Source organism: Falco rusticolus, chromosome 1 (assembly GCF_015220075.1).
Source record: "Falco rusticolus isolate bFalRus1 chromosome 1, bFalRus1.pri, whole genome shotgun sequence".
Lineage (NCBI taxonomy): Eukaryota > Metazoa > Chordata > Aves > Falconiformes > Falconidae > Falco > Falco rusticolus.
In genome coordinates this window covers 19894734-19911123 of record NC_051187.1, presented here as the reverse complement: position 1 = coordinate 19911123, position 16390 = coordinate 19894734, and the positions used below count along the sequence as shown (strand labels likewise).

The following is a 16390-nucleotide window of genomic DNA, read 5'->3' as shown; positions in this document are numbered from 1 at the left end:
ATCTGCTGCGCGCTGCCCTCCCTGAACATGTGCAGTTCCTGTTTGCTGTGTCTGTACAAGGCAGTGGGAAGTGGGGAATTTACTTACACCTCCCGCTTAACAACCCTGGGAGGCTGGAAGGCTTCAGGCCGCTTTAATTTACAGCCCATCTCTCCAATCTCTCACTCGTTCGCTGCTGCTTTCTTCCTCCTCGTATTAATGCGACCCAGGTACCTGCCAACAATAATGGACTCGCTTGCGGGGGCGGCCCCTCCCTCCCGGCACAACTTCTACCTTCGCCTTGATATGAATTGCTCCGAATTCAAATGAAAAAGAAAAAAGGCAAAAATCTGAAAGGTTGGGGTGGGTTTGGAAAAGCGAAGCGCAGTGGTTCTGGGCCCGGCGCCAGTAGCCGGAGGGTACACATGTGCACGCTCTCCCAGTAGGGCCTTCAGCAGCCCTGTTTTACAACCACCTCGGCACACACTGCAGAGTTCACGCATATGGCCAGACAGATGTGTCTGGCTTACGTTCAAGGCTGGAAAATGAAGAATTATGGAAGTGAAGGGCCCTGGGCATTAGAGAGGGCGGAGGTGAGGGGGAGGGGAGCCAGGGAGAATTTTTCCTCTGCTGAGAAATCCTCATCTGGGCTGAGAGGCTGGAGGAAGAGGGGTTGCGAGCAACAAGGCAGCCAACAGCCATGCATGTAAGATTGCTCTTAAAGCAACAGTGTGCATCGCCAGGCGTCTGCTCCCAGTCCAACCAGCTTAGTTCATCTGCTCCCACTGGGGAACATGCTCAGATCAGGCCAAGGCCATGCCAGGATCACCTGTATCCCGTCTGTTTGTCCCCATAATGATGGCAATGCTTTGCAAGTGGCACTCTGGCTGCAGCAGCCGTTTGCAGACTATTTTTCCTGCCGCTGGCTCCTGCTTGAACTCTGCTGTTCATGTCCCACCCTCTCCCCCGTCTGCCTGTGCCCCGCTGTGCAGGAAAGGCGATTTCTCGCCGAACCTCACTGCCACGGAGCCTCTGCCCTGGGTGGGAGACAGCTCGCTGCCTGGCACACGTCACACTACAGCCATCAGCTGAAGCACTCCCCTGCCAGGACTCCTGGGTGTGCTGGCAGCTCCGCGGAGAAGCTGTGTCTGGCTTCACGAGGGTCCCAGGAGCCCCTGAAACATTAATCTCAGGGCCTGGGAGGGCAGATCTTACCCTGGGTGGGACAGCAATACCGATTTGGCCTTTCCAAAGGGCCAAAGCTAAGCTTGCTGCTGGGTTTCATGGAGGCAGCACAGGGCACCTACACCCAGGAAGCACAGGGTGCTCCGGCACATCCCAAGAGGCCACTGGTCCTGAAGCATGGCAGGGAAGCAGCTGCGCACCACTGGCACCATGAGGCAGGATCAGCCCATGTACCAAAGCAAAGCAGCTCCTCAGCCAACTTGGGCACTGCAGTCGCACAGAGCGTCCTACCTGAATCTTGTCTTGACGACGCTGCTGCTCAGCTACTTTCCTGGCCAGGGCTTGCTTCTTGGCTCTCAGCTCCTTGATGTCCATCTCTCCTCCACTGCCTTCAGCCTCAGAATCATCTTCATATGCTTCAATCCTCACATCGTCTTCCTTCTTCCGAGAAAATGCAGAAAGACAAAAAAAACCAGGAGAGAAGCATTGTAAGGGATGCTGGTGACAGGGACCATGCTTGTTCTGCCCTCCCCCCTTCCAGCAGACAAACCCCTGCCAGCCATGGTCTACCACCACTTGCTGATGGGCAACTGACTACTTCTAAACATCCAAAAGAAGCAAACAAAATAAATAAATAGTAAACATCCAGGAAATGACAAGGTGAGACAGGAGGTAACGGTGCAGGGAAGGCAGCGACCAGGCAGGGCAGGGGCAGCCCTGCATAAAGCTCTCTTCTAAAATCAAACCCTCTTCCTCACCTTGGGAAACTTCCCACAGCCTTGGGTGAGTCACTGATATTTTATAGGCTTCAGTTCTGTAAAACTATTGGCATTTTCCTGTCTCTCAGCTTTGCTTGGCTGTTTAGGCTGCACAATCCTTGGAGCAAATGCTGCTTCTCCCCACCTGCCTGCACTGGGACTGTACAACGCTGCTCTAACCCTGCTGCCTCAGCTGAGGCTAGGCACACGAGCTGATCTTCTGGTCAGGAAACCTGGATCCATGAACCCAGGAGACCAAAGAGCCTGTTCCCCTTCTCCGTTTTGATCTCTGAATAGGCCAGAGATATTCCTGCACCCACCCCAAAACTTCCAGGTGGGCTGGAACAGATGTTTTAGGAGGAGACACTCAATCTTGACTTTAAAGCTCCACATGATGGAGAATCCACTGCTTCTTGAGGTCAGTCATTTCAATGGTTAATTACTTCCTCTGTTAACATTCACATCCTACTTCTAGTCTGCCTTTGCCATGCTCCTGCTGGCAGGAACCTTGTCTTTGCTGAACTGAAGTGTCCCTGGTTCTCCAACCTCCTGCTTGCATAGGCGCTTTTGGACCGTGTTGCATCTTCACCCTCTCCTAGAGACCCTTCCCTGGGTCTCTCCCCCAGAAGATCTGCAGACCCTTGAACTGGAGAGGCCAGAATGAGCCACGCTGTTCCCACCCCAGGCGAAGGCTGCGCTGCCCTTTCCCTATGCACCCAAACCCCTGGGACACAGGAGAGGGCAGGAGGTGATGGCCGGTATGCAACTGAGCATCAGCCACAACCCAGTTCCACCCCAGCTTCGCTGCTCTCCCCAGTGGCTCCCTGCCCAAAGGAGGGACCACAAGTCCCTGTTCCTCAGCAAGTGCCCACCAGCAGCTGCCGGCACAGCCGTGCTGCCCGGGGGCTCAGCTCCGCCACTGCTGCTGACACCCCCCTTGCCTTGCCCAGCCCCTCTTGCTCCCCAGTGCAGTGACCACAGGCTTTCCCCAGCCCTGCCATTACCCATCTCCCCTTCTCTGTGCAAAAGCCAAGGGTTGTGATGGGGCTGGGAAATGTTCCCAGGTGGCAACCAAGCAGAAAAACCTGCTCTGAGCTCTCAGAGTGCTGCAGGGGATGGATCCCGCACAAAAGGATTCCCCAGAGGGATATGAGCACTGCTATGCTCACTGCCCTGTGCAGGCTGCCACAACACGTGTCAGCAGGAGGGACTCGGGCAGGAGCTCACAGTCTTAATTTAAAACAATTCCAGCACTGCACAGTCACATTCTCAATCAATTCACCCAGCCGGCACACCCGCCTGGCCACAGAACCACGTCCTCTTCTCTCCTTGTGACTTTTAGCCATGGGAAGGAGGAAGACGGAGCCCTTGGGCTTACTTCCCTTTGCCGGGACAGCCTGGACCACAGGGGATGGGAAGATGCTGCCAAAGGGACAGCGTCGCGCAAGGGCTTCAGGGAAAAGTGTGTGTCAGATGCTGATCTGCTGCGGTGGGTCGGGATCTGCTTGCCCAGGCTGATGGTGGTCATGCTGGTCAGCTGGAAGCTTCCCTGCGATCACAGACCAAGGAGGAAGCTCCCGGGTTGTGCAATGAGATCACGCAGAGGTTCCCACAGCCAAGCAGACTATGGGGAAGGGCAAGAAGGAGCTACCCTCCATATCATGTTTGTTCATAGCAAAAATCGGAGGGACTGACTCAACAAAGGCAGTGCTCTGCAGAACAGGACTCTCCCCATCTTTATACTGGATAGAACCTGAAGATGCCCCCATATCACACGCTTTTGGCGGTATTAGCTTGAAAAGCCTCCTGCGTCTTCTCCAGAAGAAAAGTGTCCAGGTCTCCCACCTTACAGACACATCTCTTGCTGCCTGGGGTTTTGTTCTGAGCCCCAGTGCAAAAAAATCATCTAAAATCTGTCCCCTGCTCGGCCAGAGATGGCTGCTGGGACAAGGAGGGTGCTGAGCACATTCTTGCTCTGGGCTCCCCTGGCTGTCAGCTCCCTGGGGCGCAGGGGGCCACAGGCAAGGTGCTATCCCCTGCACGGTGCTCTGCAGCGCCTGGCCCTGGCGCAGGGAGGGGACCTGGAGCGAGCCTGGGCAGTGCTGGGCCACCCAGCTCCCTGCTCCAACACCTCTACCCCTCTCTCCTGTTTCCCTGGCCTTTCCAACTGCAAGATTAAACAGAAGAAAAGAGTCAACCTGCAGAGCGGCTGGCAGGGCCCTTAAACACACACACGGAGCCTGGAGTGAAGCAAGGCCTACAGGAACAAGCAAGGGCAGAAAAACAAGAGTTGAATTCCTTAATCACATCAGGATGTGAGAGGCAGGGGAGGGACGGGGCGCCAATGTCAGCTCTTCCTGTACGTGTGCTGGAGGCTGGAGCTCAGGCCTCCGCCGCAACGAGCTCCACGGCTATAAACTTGATCCTGAAGCTGAACCCTGACACCCCCTCGCCCACCTCCTCTCCCGGGGCTGCGGCGCTGCACGTTATTAAAGCTCCCCCCGCTTCGGGTATGAAAAAGCAGCATCTGGAACTCATAGCAGCGCGCAAGATAGAGGCACGCGGGTTGGACTGGCAGGAAAGGGCATGAGCGAAGTACACTCGGGAGACAAGGGCTGTGCACCATTTGCCACCCCCCCGCCTCCCCCCATAAAATGCACACGCAGCTACGCTGGCTATAAATAGCAGGAGCTGCAGGGCAGGCAGAGGCTGGGCCCCACAGGGGTGATTCTTCCTTCACCGAGGCGCGCTCTTCCCGCACGGTACCTGATCTTCCAGTTGTTTTCCCTCTTGGCTTCCCATTTCCTTTCCCATGGCGTCTGGGACGGGTGCCACTGACACATATTTTCCACCCTTGAATGCCAGCAAAGGCTCTTCTTGTCCACAAAGGGCTTCCAGGAAATACTTCAGAACTGTGACCCTCTTGCAGTCAGCTGCAATAACCTACAGGGTGAGGACGAGGGGGTTGGGGAGAGGGAAAGGAAAACAAAGTCAGTGCAAAGGGGAGGCAGATGGGCAATGGCCAGGGGGAAGCATTTGGGGATAGAAGGTCCAGTGGGATGCAGGCAACACTGCACAGCACCACCGGGATGTGCAGGGTGCCCCTCTTCTTCTAAACAGGGATGGAAGGCGTTTGCCCATGCCTCGTAGCTCACCGTCCCCAAGGAAAAGGAGGCAGATGAAGTCAGGACGCCTAGCGCTAATCTGTGTCCTGTCCTGCCTCATCTGTGCACTCCAGGGCCGTGGGGCTGCTGGAGGGCAGCCAGCCCCACCGAATGGGGGAAAATCCTGCTGAAGCATGAGATGAATGATGTGGCCTATTCTTACTGTTTCGTTTTGGCTCCATCGCCAGATTCCCCCCCAGCAAAAGCTGGGGAGGGATGCAGGTGCGAGAGCGGGCGGGTGGGGGTATTTGAGAAAAGCTGAGCCCCTCCCCATCTCCAGCCCAACCCCATCCCGTGGGCCCATCTCACGGACCAACTGGGGAGCCCCGTCAGGGAGGCTGGGACAGATCTGGCCAGAAGGAAACGCAATAGCTTGGGTAATTATCCAATTTATGAGGCTTTCAAATGGAGTTTCCAGAGCCCGGGAGCCCAGTGCCTCCACGGCACAGCCTCTGCCGGCACCTCTGCCACAAGTGACCTCGTCCCCTTGCAGCAGGGCTCTGCACCTGCAGAGCTCTCCCCTAGTGCTTCCTGCTGACTGGTGTCACCCCTGGGGAGCCGCGGATTTATAGGGAGAAAGTCAGCAAACAGGGGCTAAAAGTGCTGCACACTGTGGAGACAAAGTCCATGTCGATGCCCAAGTTCCTGCTGCTCCCCCAACCCCCTCCCAGTTTTGCTCAGCTCATACACAGCAAAGCAGCCTCAGAGATCCCCATCCCCAGAGGGTCCCCACAGGCTGCCAGGACCGGGATCCCAAAGCCGAGGAGAGGGCCAGACCCCACACAGGTGACTCAACCAGGTGCCTCGCAGCCGGGGCTGCTGCCTGCTCTCCCCCTGCCCGCTCACGCTGTGTGGTACCGATGTCACATGCTCCAACCCCGGCTTAGGCTCGTCACCCTGCCATGCCAGTGGCGGTGCGTGACCTGGATGGGGCTGTGCCGCAGCCAGAGGAGGGTTGGCAGCGGCATGTGGCCCCACTGCACCAGGCTGCCGTGAGAGGAAACTTCTGCTCTTCCACAACGCTGCCAGTTTCCTCTCTGCGGGCTAATTTTAACCACCGTGTCGCTGCAGTGCGTGTCAAAAACCTGACCCTCCTCTGACCTCCAACCTCCCACCCCGGCTACTGCCTGAGTGAGGCACCCTCATGCACCAGCAGCCGGGGCCACCTTCGTTTGAAGCTGCCCCCCGGGATGCTGTGCCCCCCCCCGTACCTGCACTGACAGGCGGAGGGGGAGGAGAAGCCCCTTCCTCCCGGCGGGAGGCAGTCGCCACTGCGGAGAGGTGGTGCGAGCAGGGTGATTGCAAGAATGTAGTATTTCAGGGAGCAAGGGACCCGTAACCACTAATTCTGCTCCTAAAAACATGTCCTACGGGACAGACGTGAGCAATGAACAAGGTGACACAGGCTCAGCAGGCTGGGCTGCTGAGGACCCTCCTTCCCGGGACAGCCCTTTGCTGCTTGGGACATCCAGCCAGGAGCAATCCCGGCAAGTGTCACCACAGGAACATTTCCATCCTCCTGGCTCTCCTTTAGGAATGATTCTGCACAGGGGAAAGTCAGAAGGAAACAGAACAAGAGCAAAGCAGGAATGACTGTCATGGGAAACATCTCTCCTGAGAGCTCTGGGCTGCAGCGGCCCCGGGGGAAGTGGTGGAAACCTCACCTCACCGCCTGCTTCATCCCCAGCTCGACGGGCTAACGCTGCGGAGACCTGGCCTGACTCACCCGGGGTGACTCAAACCCAGGGATTTTCCAGTCCTGGTATCTGCAGTTCCCTTGTGCCAGGGCTGCTGGGTGAGTGAAGCCCCTGCCACTGCCAGCACAGCTTGCGGGGATGTGCCTGTGACAGCACCAGGGGCTGAACCCTGCTGCCAGCCACATGCCGTGGGATGCCAGGACGTGGCGGGCAGCAGGAGCATCGGGGAAGGGGATGCAGGTGGGGCAGAGATGGGCACCCCATCCTGACACCACTCCTAAGGGTTTTCTCAAGACATCTCTAGAAATAAAAGCCATTGCATCTAGCTTAGAACCCATGAGGTTTTCATGTATACATGAAGGGCTGAGCGCTGACACAGCTGCAGTGCAGCCATCTCTGCACAGCAAAAGCTTAAATCTCCCTGTCAGAGCCTCCTGGATTGGGAATGATCAGGAATATTGCAGAAGAGCTCCCTTCACCCATGGTTGGGGCTGGGGACAAGGGTAGATGGGTTTGATCCTTCCTCTCCTGAAGAAGAAACAAGTAGGAAACACCAGATTTACTGCCAAGCCAGCACAGCCCGATGGTTAAATTCAGCTCATCTGCTGGGGAGAAAAAAGCCCAACTGAAGACCCATGACATAATGCCACAGCAACTCGTTTCATGAACACATTTTTCCAGCCCACATGAATGAAAAACAGGGAAGGAGCAAATGCTCTGCACATCTCCGTCACGTGCAGCCCTGCTCGAGGAGGATGCGGCAGAGCCCCAGGCTGCCGGCAGCCAGGCTGGCCCCACTGCGGGGCAGCCCAGCCTCTGAGATGCTGGGAAAGAAGTGACCTGTGACTGGCACCCAGGTCTCTCTCGAACGGCAGAGCGGGACCTTGCGTGCTGCGGAGCAACCCGCTTTTGTCAGAAACTTCCTGTTTCAGAGTAGAAACGTGAGTGCCCGCGGCAGCGCCGGGATGCCCAGGGCAGCGGGGATGGCCACGAAGGTGCTGGCTGGCTCACATGGCTATTCCTTGCTGCCAGACTGGAGTGTGGCAAGGACACTGGGAACCATACCCACCCTTCCTGAAGGAATGGTCAAGTACAAAATGACACCGCGTTGATGTATGTGGTGATGCCGCAGCAGATACCCCCGGCCCTGGAGAGGAATATAGCTGCCCTGTGCACCCTTCCCCCTCTGACCGTGCAGTGAGACAGCAGGAACCGAAAGCCTGGCTTCAACTCATCGTTGGGTATTAAAATAGGCCTGACACGCACACAGCCGCTCTCAAAGGAAAACTGAAACTGAGAATTGCTGAAGTGGTCTGGTGCCCCTGTCCGTGACCCGGGCTCAGTTCCCCAGAGGTGTGAGCGACCGAGGCATCACCGAGCCCCTTGCCACTGCGGTGCCTCTTGGGGACACGTGGCTGGGGACCAGGCACAGGGCAGAGGTAGCTTTGGTGGCAAGCGGCCCTGATTGCCAGCCTGATTTCATCAGGCCCGGGGAGGAGAGGTTTCTAATCTCCTGCTGCATCAGACAGGCTAACCACCAGCTCCCAGCACCAGCCACCCACCGGCAGGCTGGTGGCTGCTAGGGCACGCTGACGAAGCTCATTAGCGCTCTGACTGCTAATTCATGGGTCATACATTAACATACTGATCATTGAGTAACACACAGCAGGACACACATTAACACACACTAACTGCCTGCAGAGACCCACTGGGCTGCACATTAACTGTACCAGCTGTTGATTTTCAACACCACTACGCAGTGCCAGTGCCACCAGGACCCTGCGCGTGCCATCTCCTGCCAGTGGTGAGCAGCGTCCCCAGGTCTAACAAGGGTTTCCAGATCTAATGAAGCTGATCCCCTCTATGGCCTTGGCTGTATTTCCCTCCCCCCTGCGAAAAAACATGCTGATGGGAAAAACTTCCCTGAGTGCTGTGTGCTGCTCTTTAACAAGAGGATGGCAGAAGACTCCCCCATGGGGTGGCCAGCACTTGGCCCAAAGGAGATGCAGCCTGGACGCCAGCACGCGTCCTCCAGGAGATTTAAGGGGAGAGAAGGGACTCACTCCGAGATCTGTGAGCGCTGTGCCCAGGGGGAACATGTGCACCTGGTGCTGGCAGGGTGACACCACCAGAAACCAGCCATGGTCTCGTTTTGGGTCAGAGACATGCCTGGAGCTGGGGGGACAGTCCCTCTGCCCCCTGCCCCAGCCTCACCAGCCCTGCTGCTCCGCACACGGCTCTCCCGCAGCTAAGCAAATCGCTGTCACACCCACTGCCGCCTTCAATCAACTTTTACAACTTGTTAATTTTACGCAGCGTCCTAAAGAGCAAATAACTGGGAGGCAGGAATGCAGACTCCTTCAGCTAGTCCAAAGAGCCTCTGGCAGCCAAGCCAGCTGGCCAGGGGAGCCCTGCTCGGCCGGGGGGACCTGCCACATCCCAGGGGGACGCGGTCCAGGGCAGGCTGCCCTGTGCCCCACAGCCTCCGGCAATGCCATGCTGCTGCCAGCGGTGTGTGAAAGGAGCCTGGCAGCCTCCCTCTCGGGAAAACCTTAGACCCCACAAGCAAACGGGAGACAGCGGCTTTGGGGAAGGGTTTGCTTGGAGGACAGGCTGCCACTGCCGGTTCTGCATTCCTGTGTGCGAGCGGGAGACACGAGCACATCCTGACAGCTGGATTCAGAAGGGGAAAAGGACACGAGAAGTTTGAGTCATAGCACGGAGAGATCCCATCCCAGATTCGGAGATGGGAAAGGGATAGGACTAGGACTCAGAGCCAAGCTCCAGCACAATCCAGTGTCGGGATAACACTGTTTTTGCCACATCAGTTTAAACATGGCTTAGCTGAAGTAGCTGAATGATGCTGAAACCAAGCGAGCCTCAAACAATCTAAACTACGCAGCGCCCACATGGCCCAGCTGAAATATTTGCACTGACCCTGCTAAAACCTCCATGCAGGCCATGGCTAAATGCCTCCCAGTGCCCTGTGCCACCTCCTCCCATCCCTGGGGAGCCAGCTCGGAGCGCAGAGGAAAGCACCCGTTTTGGTCTCATCCCTTCTGGGTTTTCATCTCATAAGCTCACACAAAAGCTGGGCTAGGTTTAACCCTGGGCTTATCACAGTCCAGCTTCTCTGGGCTCGTTCCCCAGCCAGGATGTGGCCCGAGGAACCCCTCACCCTGCCCAGCCCAAATACAGTTTGGAGGGGCTTGGCCACCTGGGTAGGGAGGACCGAAGTGTCCGTCACGGCTGGGCAGCAGCGCTCACAGCTGAATCACAACCCTGGTTTCCGCAGCTGAGGGCTGACTTCAGCCACAGCTTCTCTGAGAAACTTCTGATTTCAACTAATCCCACACACAGGCTCGACGGACACTGCTCCCACATGCCTGCAACTCTGCATGTGACCCGAGGGCAACTGTGGTTGCAACGGAGCCCAAACCAAGGCACCGTTGGCTCTGATGTACCTCGCTGCTGCCCTGGCTCTGCAGGACCCAGTGCCAGCGTTGGCAGTGCCTAGCACCAAGCAGAGAGCACTCATGGGGACAGGATCCACCACACCATGCTCCATCACAGCAGAGAGGTGCATCACCCAGGGAAGACAGAGGAGCTCAGAAGAACCACTCCAGTTGCTCTTCCCCACTGCCACTGCTGGAGTACCGCTTTCTCCGCAAAGCAGGGGCTCCCCAAAGGGAAAGCATAGGCATGTCCTAGCCAAACCTCTCTCCTAGCACCCCGAGTCTTGCAGAGGCACAGCTCCAGCCTCTGCACTAGGGCACATGGTCTCAGACAAGTCATCGGAGCAGATGTGCTTTTGGCCTGGCAACTGTCTCCATCTTTCCAACTTCAGCTACATAGCTCAGCCACAACTGGCTTTCAAACTGGAAAGCAGCATGGAAAGTGAGCCAACTGCCCACCATCACCAGGGCTGGCCAGGCTAAGACCAGCCGCGCTCATCCCACACAGTGATGTAGAGAAAATGCACAGGTGATAGAGGGGTGCACAGTGATAGATCTGAGCTGACTCATCCACGTGTTGCTGTCAGAGATCAGAAGAAGCCCTGAGCAGTCTGCACAGATTCCTACCATGAAAGTCTTCAAATTGCACCCAAGGCACTGGTACCTGTCACTGCTGGCAGCTGTAGGATGTGAAGGTGAGACCCAGCGACGTGGGGGAAGCTGTGAGCGATTCTGGGGCTTGGAGCCTGCTCCCAGCAAGCCCTCCCCAGAGGAGGGGATCCCTGGGCTGGCACACCGAGGGAGCAGCCCTCCCCAGAGCTGTCTGTCTGCCAGGGGCCAGTTCTCTCTCCCTGACTGGCACCTAGTGGCTGTGGGGCAGGAATACAGACTGAATTCTTTACCGACACTCCAAACTCCGTATGGAAACCCCACACTGCCACAGGTCCCAGCCTATGTCCCTGAAACCATCTGTGCTACGGCACAGCCTGGCACTGCCCTACAAAACATCTCACAGCTCCTCCAGACTCTCAGTGCAGCTCCTCTCAACTCTTCCCTCCCTTTGTGGTGGCTTACCACAGGGTTGGGGAAAGACCCCAAAACACATCTGAGGGTGCTGCAGGAACCTTTTGTGACTTGTGTGGAAGAACCAACACCAAAGTCACCTGAAGCAGATGCTCTGGATGGAAAGCCATCCTCCAGATCCCTCTCAAGCTCCTGTGCCCAGAAGGACCTCAAGCTCCAGCCCAGCCCAGGACCAACTGCTCCTCTGAAGCGTGAGGAGCTACACAGCCCAGAGAGGAAAGTTCCCAATGGTTTCTAAACCAAGCTTTTGGCTTTTGCTGATGCTTGGAAAGACTTGCCCTGATGTCTTATTCACCTGTCAAATGTGCTTTATAAAGAACCTTTTCATCAGTTCATCTCTCCAGCGAGCAGCAGCTGGCTCCAGGCTGTGTAAAACACCTTTTAGGCAGGAGGTGGGTGGTCAGCTTATTTCATTTTACCCCCGCTGTCCATTCCTACAGGGCAGCAGCAAAATGAGAGAAAAGTATGACTTTAGGCTGGGTGAGAAGTTCCAGAGAAGATGATGGGGTACAAGAGGTCTCCACAGAGGGATGGAGATGTTTCTTCTGGTTTGTGTGTGTGGCTCCTGCCTGGTTCTCATTGTGTCCTCAGGCATTGCTGCCAACAGCTACAGGCTTCCCACTGTAAAACGTTGGCTCCAATAAGACACTGCAGGAATTTCCACTGGAGAAAGCATTTGCTTCCACCCCTGGAGGCCACATGCCCCAGTGCTGGGCAAACCAACCCCTGCAGCTGTGCAGTATCTGGGGTATTTCTGCTCTCCAAGGTAACACCTTGAGCACAGGACCACACATTTCGGTTGTCTGTCGGGAGAACAAGGGGCTAAAAAAAATCACAGCTTTGAAAGAGGCCGATGACTCCAGGAGAAGGAGCAAGTCACAGTCAGTGACTCCCTGTTATAGCCATCTCGATGCCCTCCTCTCCCATTCCAGCTCCCAGCACATCCATAAACTTCCCAGGGGGAAATAAGGAAAAATTCAGGCCACAGAGTAAAGCCAAGACAAGTCCAAAGGAGCCTGCTCTGCTCCTCCTTTGCAGATCCTACTGGAACGCTAACCAGGGAAGACAAGTCCCTGAAAGTCTGCCGCAAGCCTGTGGTCCCAGACTGGGGAAGGAGGAAGCAAATCCGTATCCTCAGCAAAGCCAATATGGCAAAACCGTCAGCTTTCAGAGGGCATGGGCTGCTCTCCCTGCGGCGAGAGTCTCCGGTCTTTTCCTTTTCAGGGACTGGGGGAATTTATTTCCTCTGCCATTTCGGAGGATGCCTGCCTTGCCAGAGATTGTTTTGCAGAGTTAAGAAAGATAAGAAAGTGGTTAGCAGGCTCTTTGGTGGAGGAAGGGAGGACTGCTTAGTAAGGGAAAGGGGACCGCTCCGCTCTCGGCAGACTCACGCTGCCCTTCCTCTGAGGCCACTACTCCAGGGGACACTGGTGTTGGGGACGAGGCTGGTCCAACCCTGCACCTCTCCACCCCCAGAGTTTCTCGGGTACATCTGCTTGTGGGGCCACGCTGTGCTGGTGACCAGAGAAGCTGTTCCCGTGCCAGGGCTAGGATCTGTCTCTCCTGGGATTCGCAAAATGCGTCTGATGAATGTTCAATCCAACATCTCGACTGCAGATCTCAATGTGCTCTTGCAACAGTAAGAGCCCTTTTTGCAGGGTACATGGAAAAAAAAGAGGCTGGAGCCAAATCCTGGCTGCTCACGCCATGGGGAAAAAGCTGTGGTTATCTGGCAACCTCCCTGTTTCAGAAAGCACCTCCTGAGCGTGGCAGGAGGGAGCTGGCCTCTCTGGGGCGTTTGCCCTGAAGATGCACTATTCCTGCTGAGCATGTCCGTCCCCATCATGCCAATGCGCTGCAGCGCTATGTGGAGGTTCAGCTCAGCCCCTCCGGACCCTACACCCACCCCTCACCCAGGCAGATAAAGCTGTCGTGCACCGAAGCAGGGCAGAGCAGGCTTTTGGCTCTCGCCGATAGCATGAGCTCTTTCACGAGGACTGCCACGTGGAGACAACTAGACAACTGCCCTGTGACTTGACCCACAGAGTAACGTGGTGATTCCTGTCCCACGGGACAAGACACCAGTAGGAGCAGCTGAGACAGCGGGAAGTTGGGTGGCAGAAGAAAAAAAGAGTTACAACACAGGAACAGGGGAGCTATGAGGATCTACCGTATGAAAGTAGCAAAAAATGGTGCAAACCAGAGCTCACCCTTACGGCATCCACCTGCTCTGCCCGTATCATCCACCCCTTGTCCTTCCAGCCTGACCTCTGCTACAGGCAGCGAGGAAACCACAGTATTAGCTGGTAACACCCATAGCATCATGGACTTCCACCCCTGGAGGTGTAAACGGGCTGCTGTGTCCCTTGCAAACCTGACTTCTGACCTCGGCAGCAGGAGGGAGAAGAGAGGTAAGAGCTGGAATATTCTGCCTGGTCCTGGCAGAGCCGGCCGGGAAGCCGTTTCTGGGAGTTTACACAGCTTATACATTCTCCATGCAGTTCCTGGACGCCTTCCATGGCAGATGAGAGTTTTATGTCGAATTTTAAGTTTGACCACAAATATTTAAACTTCCTTGGACCACAAATGCTGTATCTTCTTTGTGGTTTAGTTGGCACCAAATGAGTATTTACAGATCCCTATATGTCTGCCTGTCATTTAAATATCTCGTGGAGGTGCCAAAGGCTTCAAACGTGGAGGGGCTCCTCAGGCGGACCCCCTGATTGCCCCTCTCTGCCCTTCATTACTCGGCGCAGGCAAGGGAGAAGTGCAGATGCTGGCCAAGCCCTTGCAGAGGGCACAGCTGCTGCTGGTCTGAGCATTTCATACTTGCAGTCTATTAAGCTCATTTTTCAGAGAATGTCATCTGAGATCCCACCGTAACTTCCACAGCTCCTTGCCCTGGTGAATATTTGAACTGGGATGAAAGTCTTTGGAATTTTCTCCTTTTCTTTTAGGTAACTGAGTCTACAGGAGACTGTTTTAATGAGAACTGCTAAAACCTCCTAAAGCAGCACAGCTCCCACCTGGCCGCTGCTTGCAGCCTCCCCATGGGTGTTTTCACTTCCTCAAACAAAAGCAATTCTCAGAGGGTGACAATCCAGACCTGCTGAACTGGGATCCCGCTCTAGGGAAACTGGTTAGAGTGGTTAGTCTCAGTGGCAGAAGAATACCGAATTCAGGGAAGGCTGTTCAGCCAGGAAAACGCAATCAAATAAGCACTGTGAAAGGTCCTGCCTAAGCACCTGGTGCGGAGGGAATGTGGTGTTGCCATTGCAGGGAGCTGGATGGGGAGCAGAAGGCTGAGGGTCCCTGAGCTGACACCCGGGCGGGTGGGTGAGGCGGCCCAAAATCTGAGCTAACAAGCGCATGCCGGCTTGAGTCAGGTTGTGTGTGTTTCATTTCCTACATGCTTTTTAGTCTAGGAGACAAACTGGATGTTCGCCCCACCGATTTTAGGGGAACTTCAGAACACGTAGCGGTGTGGTAGATGCCGCTCCTGCGCTGCTTTTACCACCCCAGGGACCCAAGCCATCGGCTGGTCGTGGCAGCACTCGGGGAGCTCTCCCGCACATCCCACCAGCCCTTGGAAGACAGAACGATTGCGTGCCCGGGGCAAAAGCTCCAGCAACGGCTGCCCACATCAGAGGAAACAGATACCTGAGTCAGAGCAATGCGATGAGAAAACTCCGCTCCACAAACCAGAAGCCAGACTGAGCAACGTCAGCGCCAAGCTGCCCCACTGCTGCTCCACACGCCTGGCTGGCCCCGGCTGCTGCTGGGGAGCTTGGGGCACTCCAGCTCCCCTCAACTTTGGAAGTTGAAAGAGAAGCAGCTTTGCTTTGAACTAACAAGCAGGCAAAGCCCACGTGAAAGGGCAGCTAGTGGGGCTGGGGCTGCGGCTGCTGCGTGCAGGGAGGAGTTCCTTCGACCGTCGGCTCCTCCGTTGGGGCCGCCGCTAAATTCCCTTGAAAACAGAGGGTGGGGATACAGAAGGCAATGTAATAACACCAGAAAAATGCCACCACAGCTCGGTCGGCTGCGACACCACAGCCCCAGTGATATTAGCAATACTGGCATTTCCACCCACCACAAGAACCACACTGGCAGCGTGCTCCCAGCGGCTCGGGGCAGGGCGGGAAGCTGCTCACACCACTTCCAGCAGCCACTTCAGGGAGGGACAAACACTGTTATTTTGCTTTACAGTGAAATGCTGCCACTTAGGGGACTCCCGATGACGTTCTTGTGCCTGAGAGCCCATGTCCTCTTCGAGGAGGGGCTGCTCGGAGCGAGACACGCTCCGTTAGCCTACCAGAGAGGTAACTTTATGCACCAGACGCAAGCTCCAGCCCGCGCGGATCCTGCTCTGCCTCTAAGGAAGCAGCGAGCACAGCTCTGCTACTTATACCCAATACTCAGCTCTTCTGGCCGATGATTAATGGCCCGATTCTTACAGTCGCTCGCTTCCAGCCGGGCTGAGAGCTGCAAACACACCTAGGGAAGGGAAAGAGGAATTGGAACGGCGGCTTGTCGGGGAGAAGAAAACTATTCGCTGTGTCTTTGTTTTCTGCAGAGCTCCTCCTCCCGGGAGCGGGATGCTGAGCGCAGAGCAGGGCCCCTGCCCCGAAACGGAGGAGCTGAACCAGAACAATAGGGTGGGGACTCTGGATGGGCCCCGACAAGTGGGGTGGGCTGGAGCAGGGGCACCGATCCATCCTTTTGACTTCATTCACACTTACAGCTGCATTAGAGACATTTCCTGAAAGCACAGTAGGAAGAGAGGGGTATTCGCTCACTCCACCCTCCATCTAACACTGTCCTCGCGATCCAGCCATGCGCTGAGAGCCAATTTTGGCCTCTGGCAGAGCTGCAGGCCAGACATTACAAGCGCTGGTGTGAGCAGCACAGGTCCCCACCCGATGAGCAGCACACAGACTTGGAGCAGAGAAGAGGGGTGCCGCAGCCAGAAAAAAAAAAAAAAAAAAAAAAGAGAAAATTAAATGTAGGGAAATTCAGAGTGTTTGAGCGTGTCCAAGGTAGCCCTGAACTGGACAAGGAGGTGTCAAGAG

General features: G+C 55.9%; 1 protein-coding gene across 3 annotated transcripts in view; it reads right to left on the bottom strand.

Annotated features, from left to right (window-relative positions):
* The window catches only part of SMG6 (SMG6 nonsense mediated mRNA decay factor), a 118466-nt gene that overhangs the window by 14134 nt on the left and 87942 nt on the right, over positions 1 to 16390 (bottom strand). For 2 of the 3 annotated variants that reach the window (XM_037374107.1, XM_037374092.1), the window contains exons 14-15: positions 4689 to 4865; positions 1456 to 1605 (exon numbers count right to left, since the gene is read on the bottom strand). In XM_037374107.1, the coding sequence (XP_037230004.1) occupies positions 1456 to 1605; positions 4689 to 4865 (327 nt within the window). The remainder of the gene's footprint in view (positions 1 to 1455; positions 1606 to 4688; positions 4866 to 16390) is intronic. The other variant, XM_037374098.1, reaches the window with a different exon arrangement.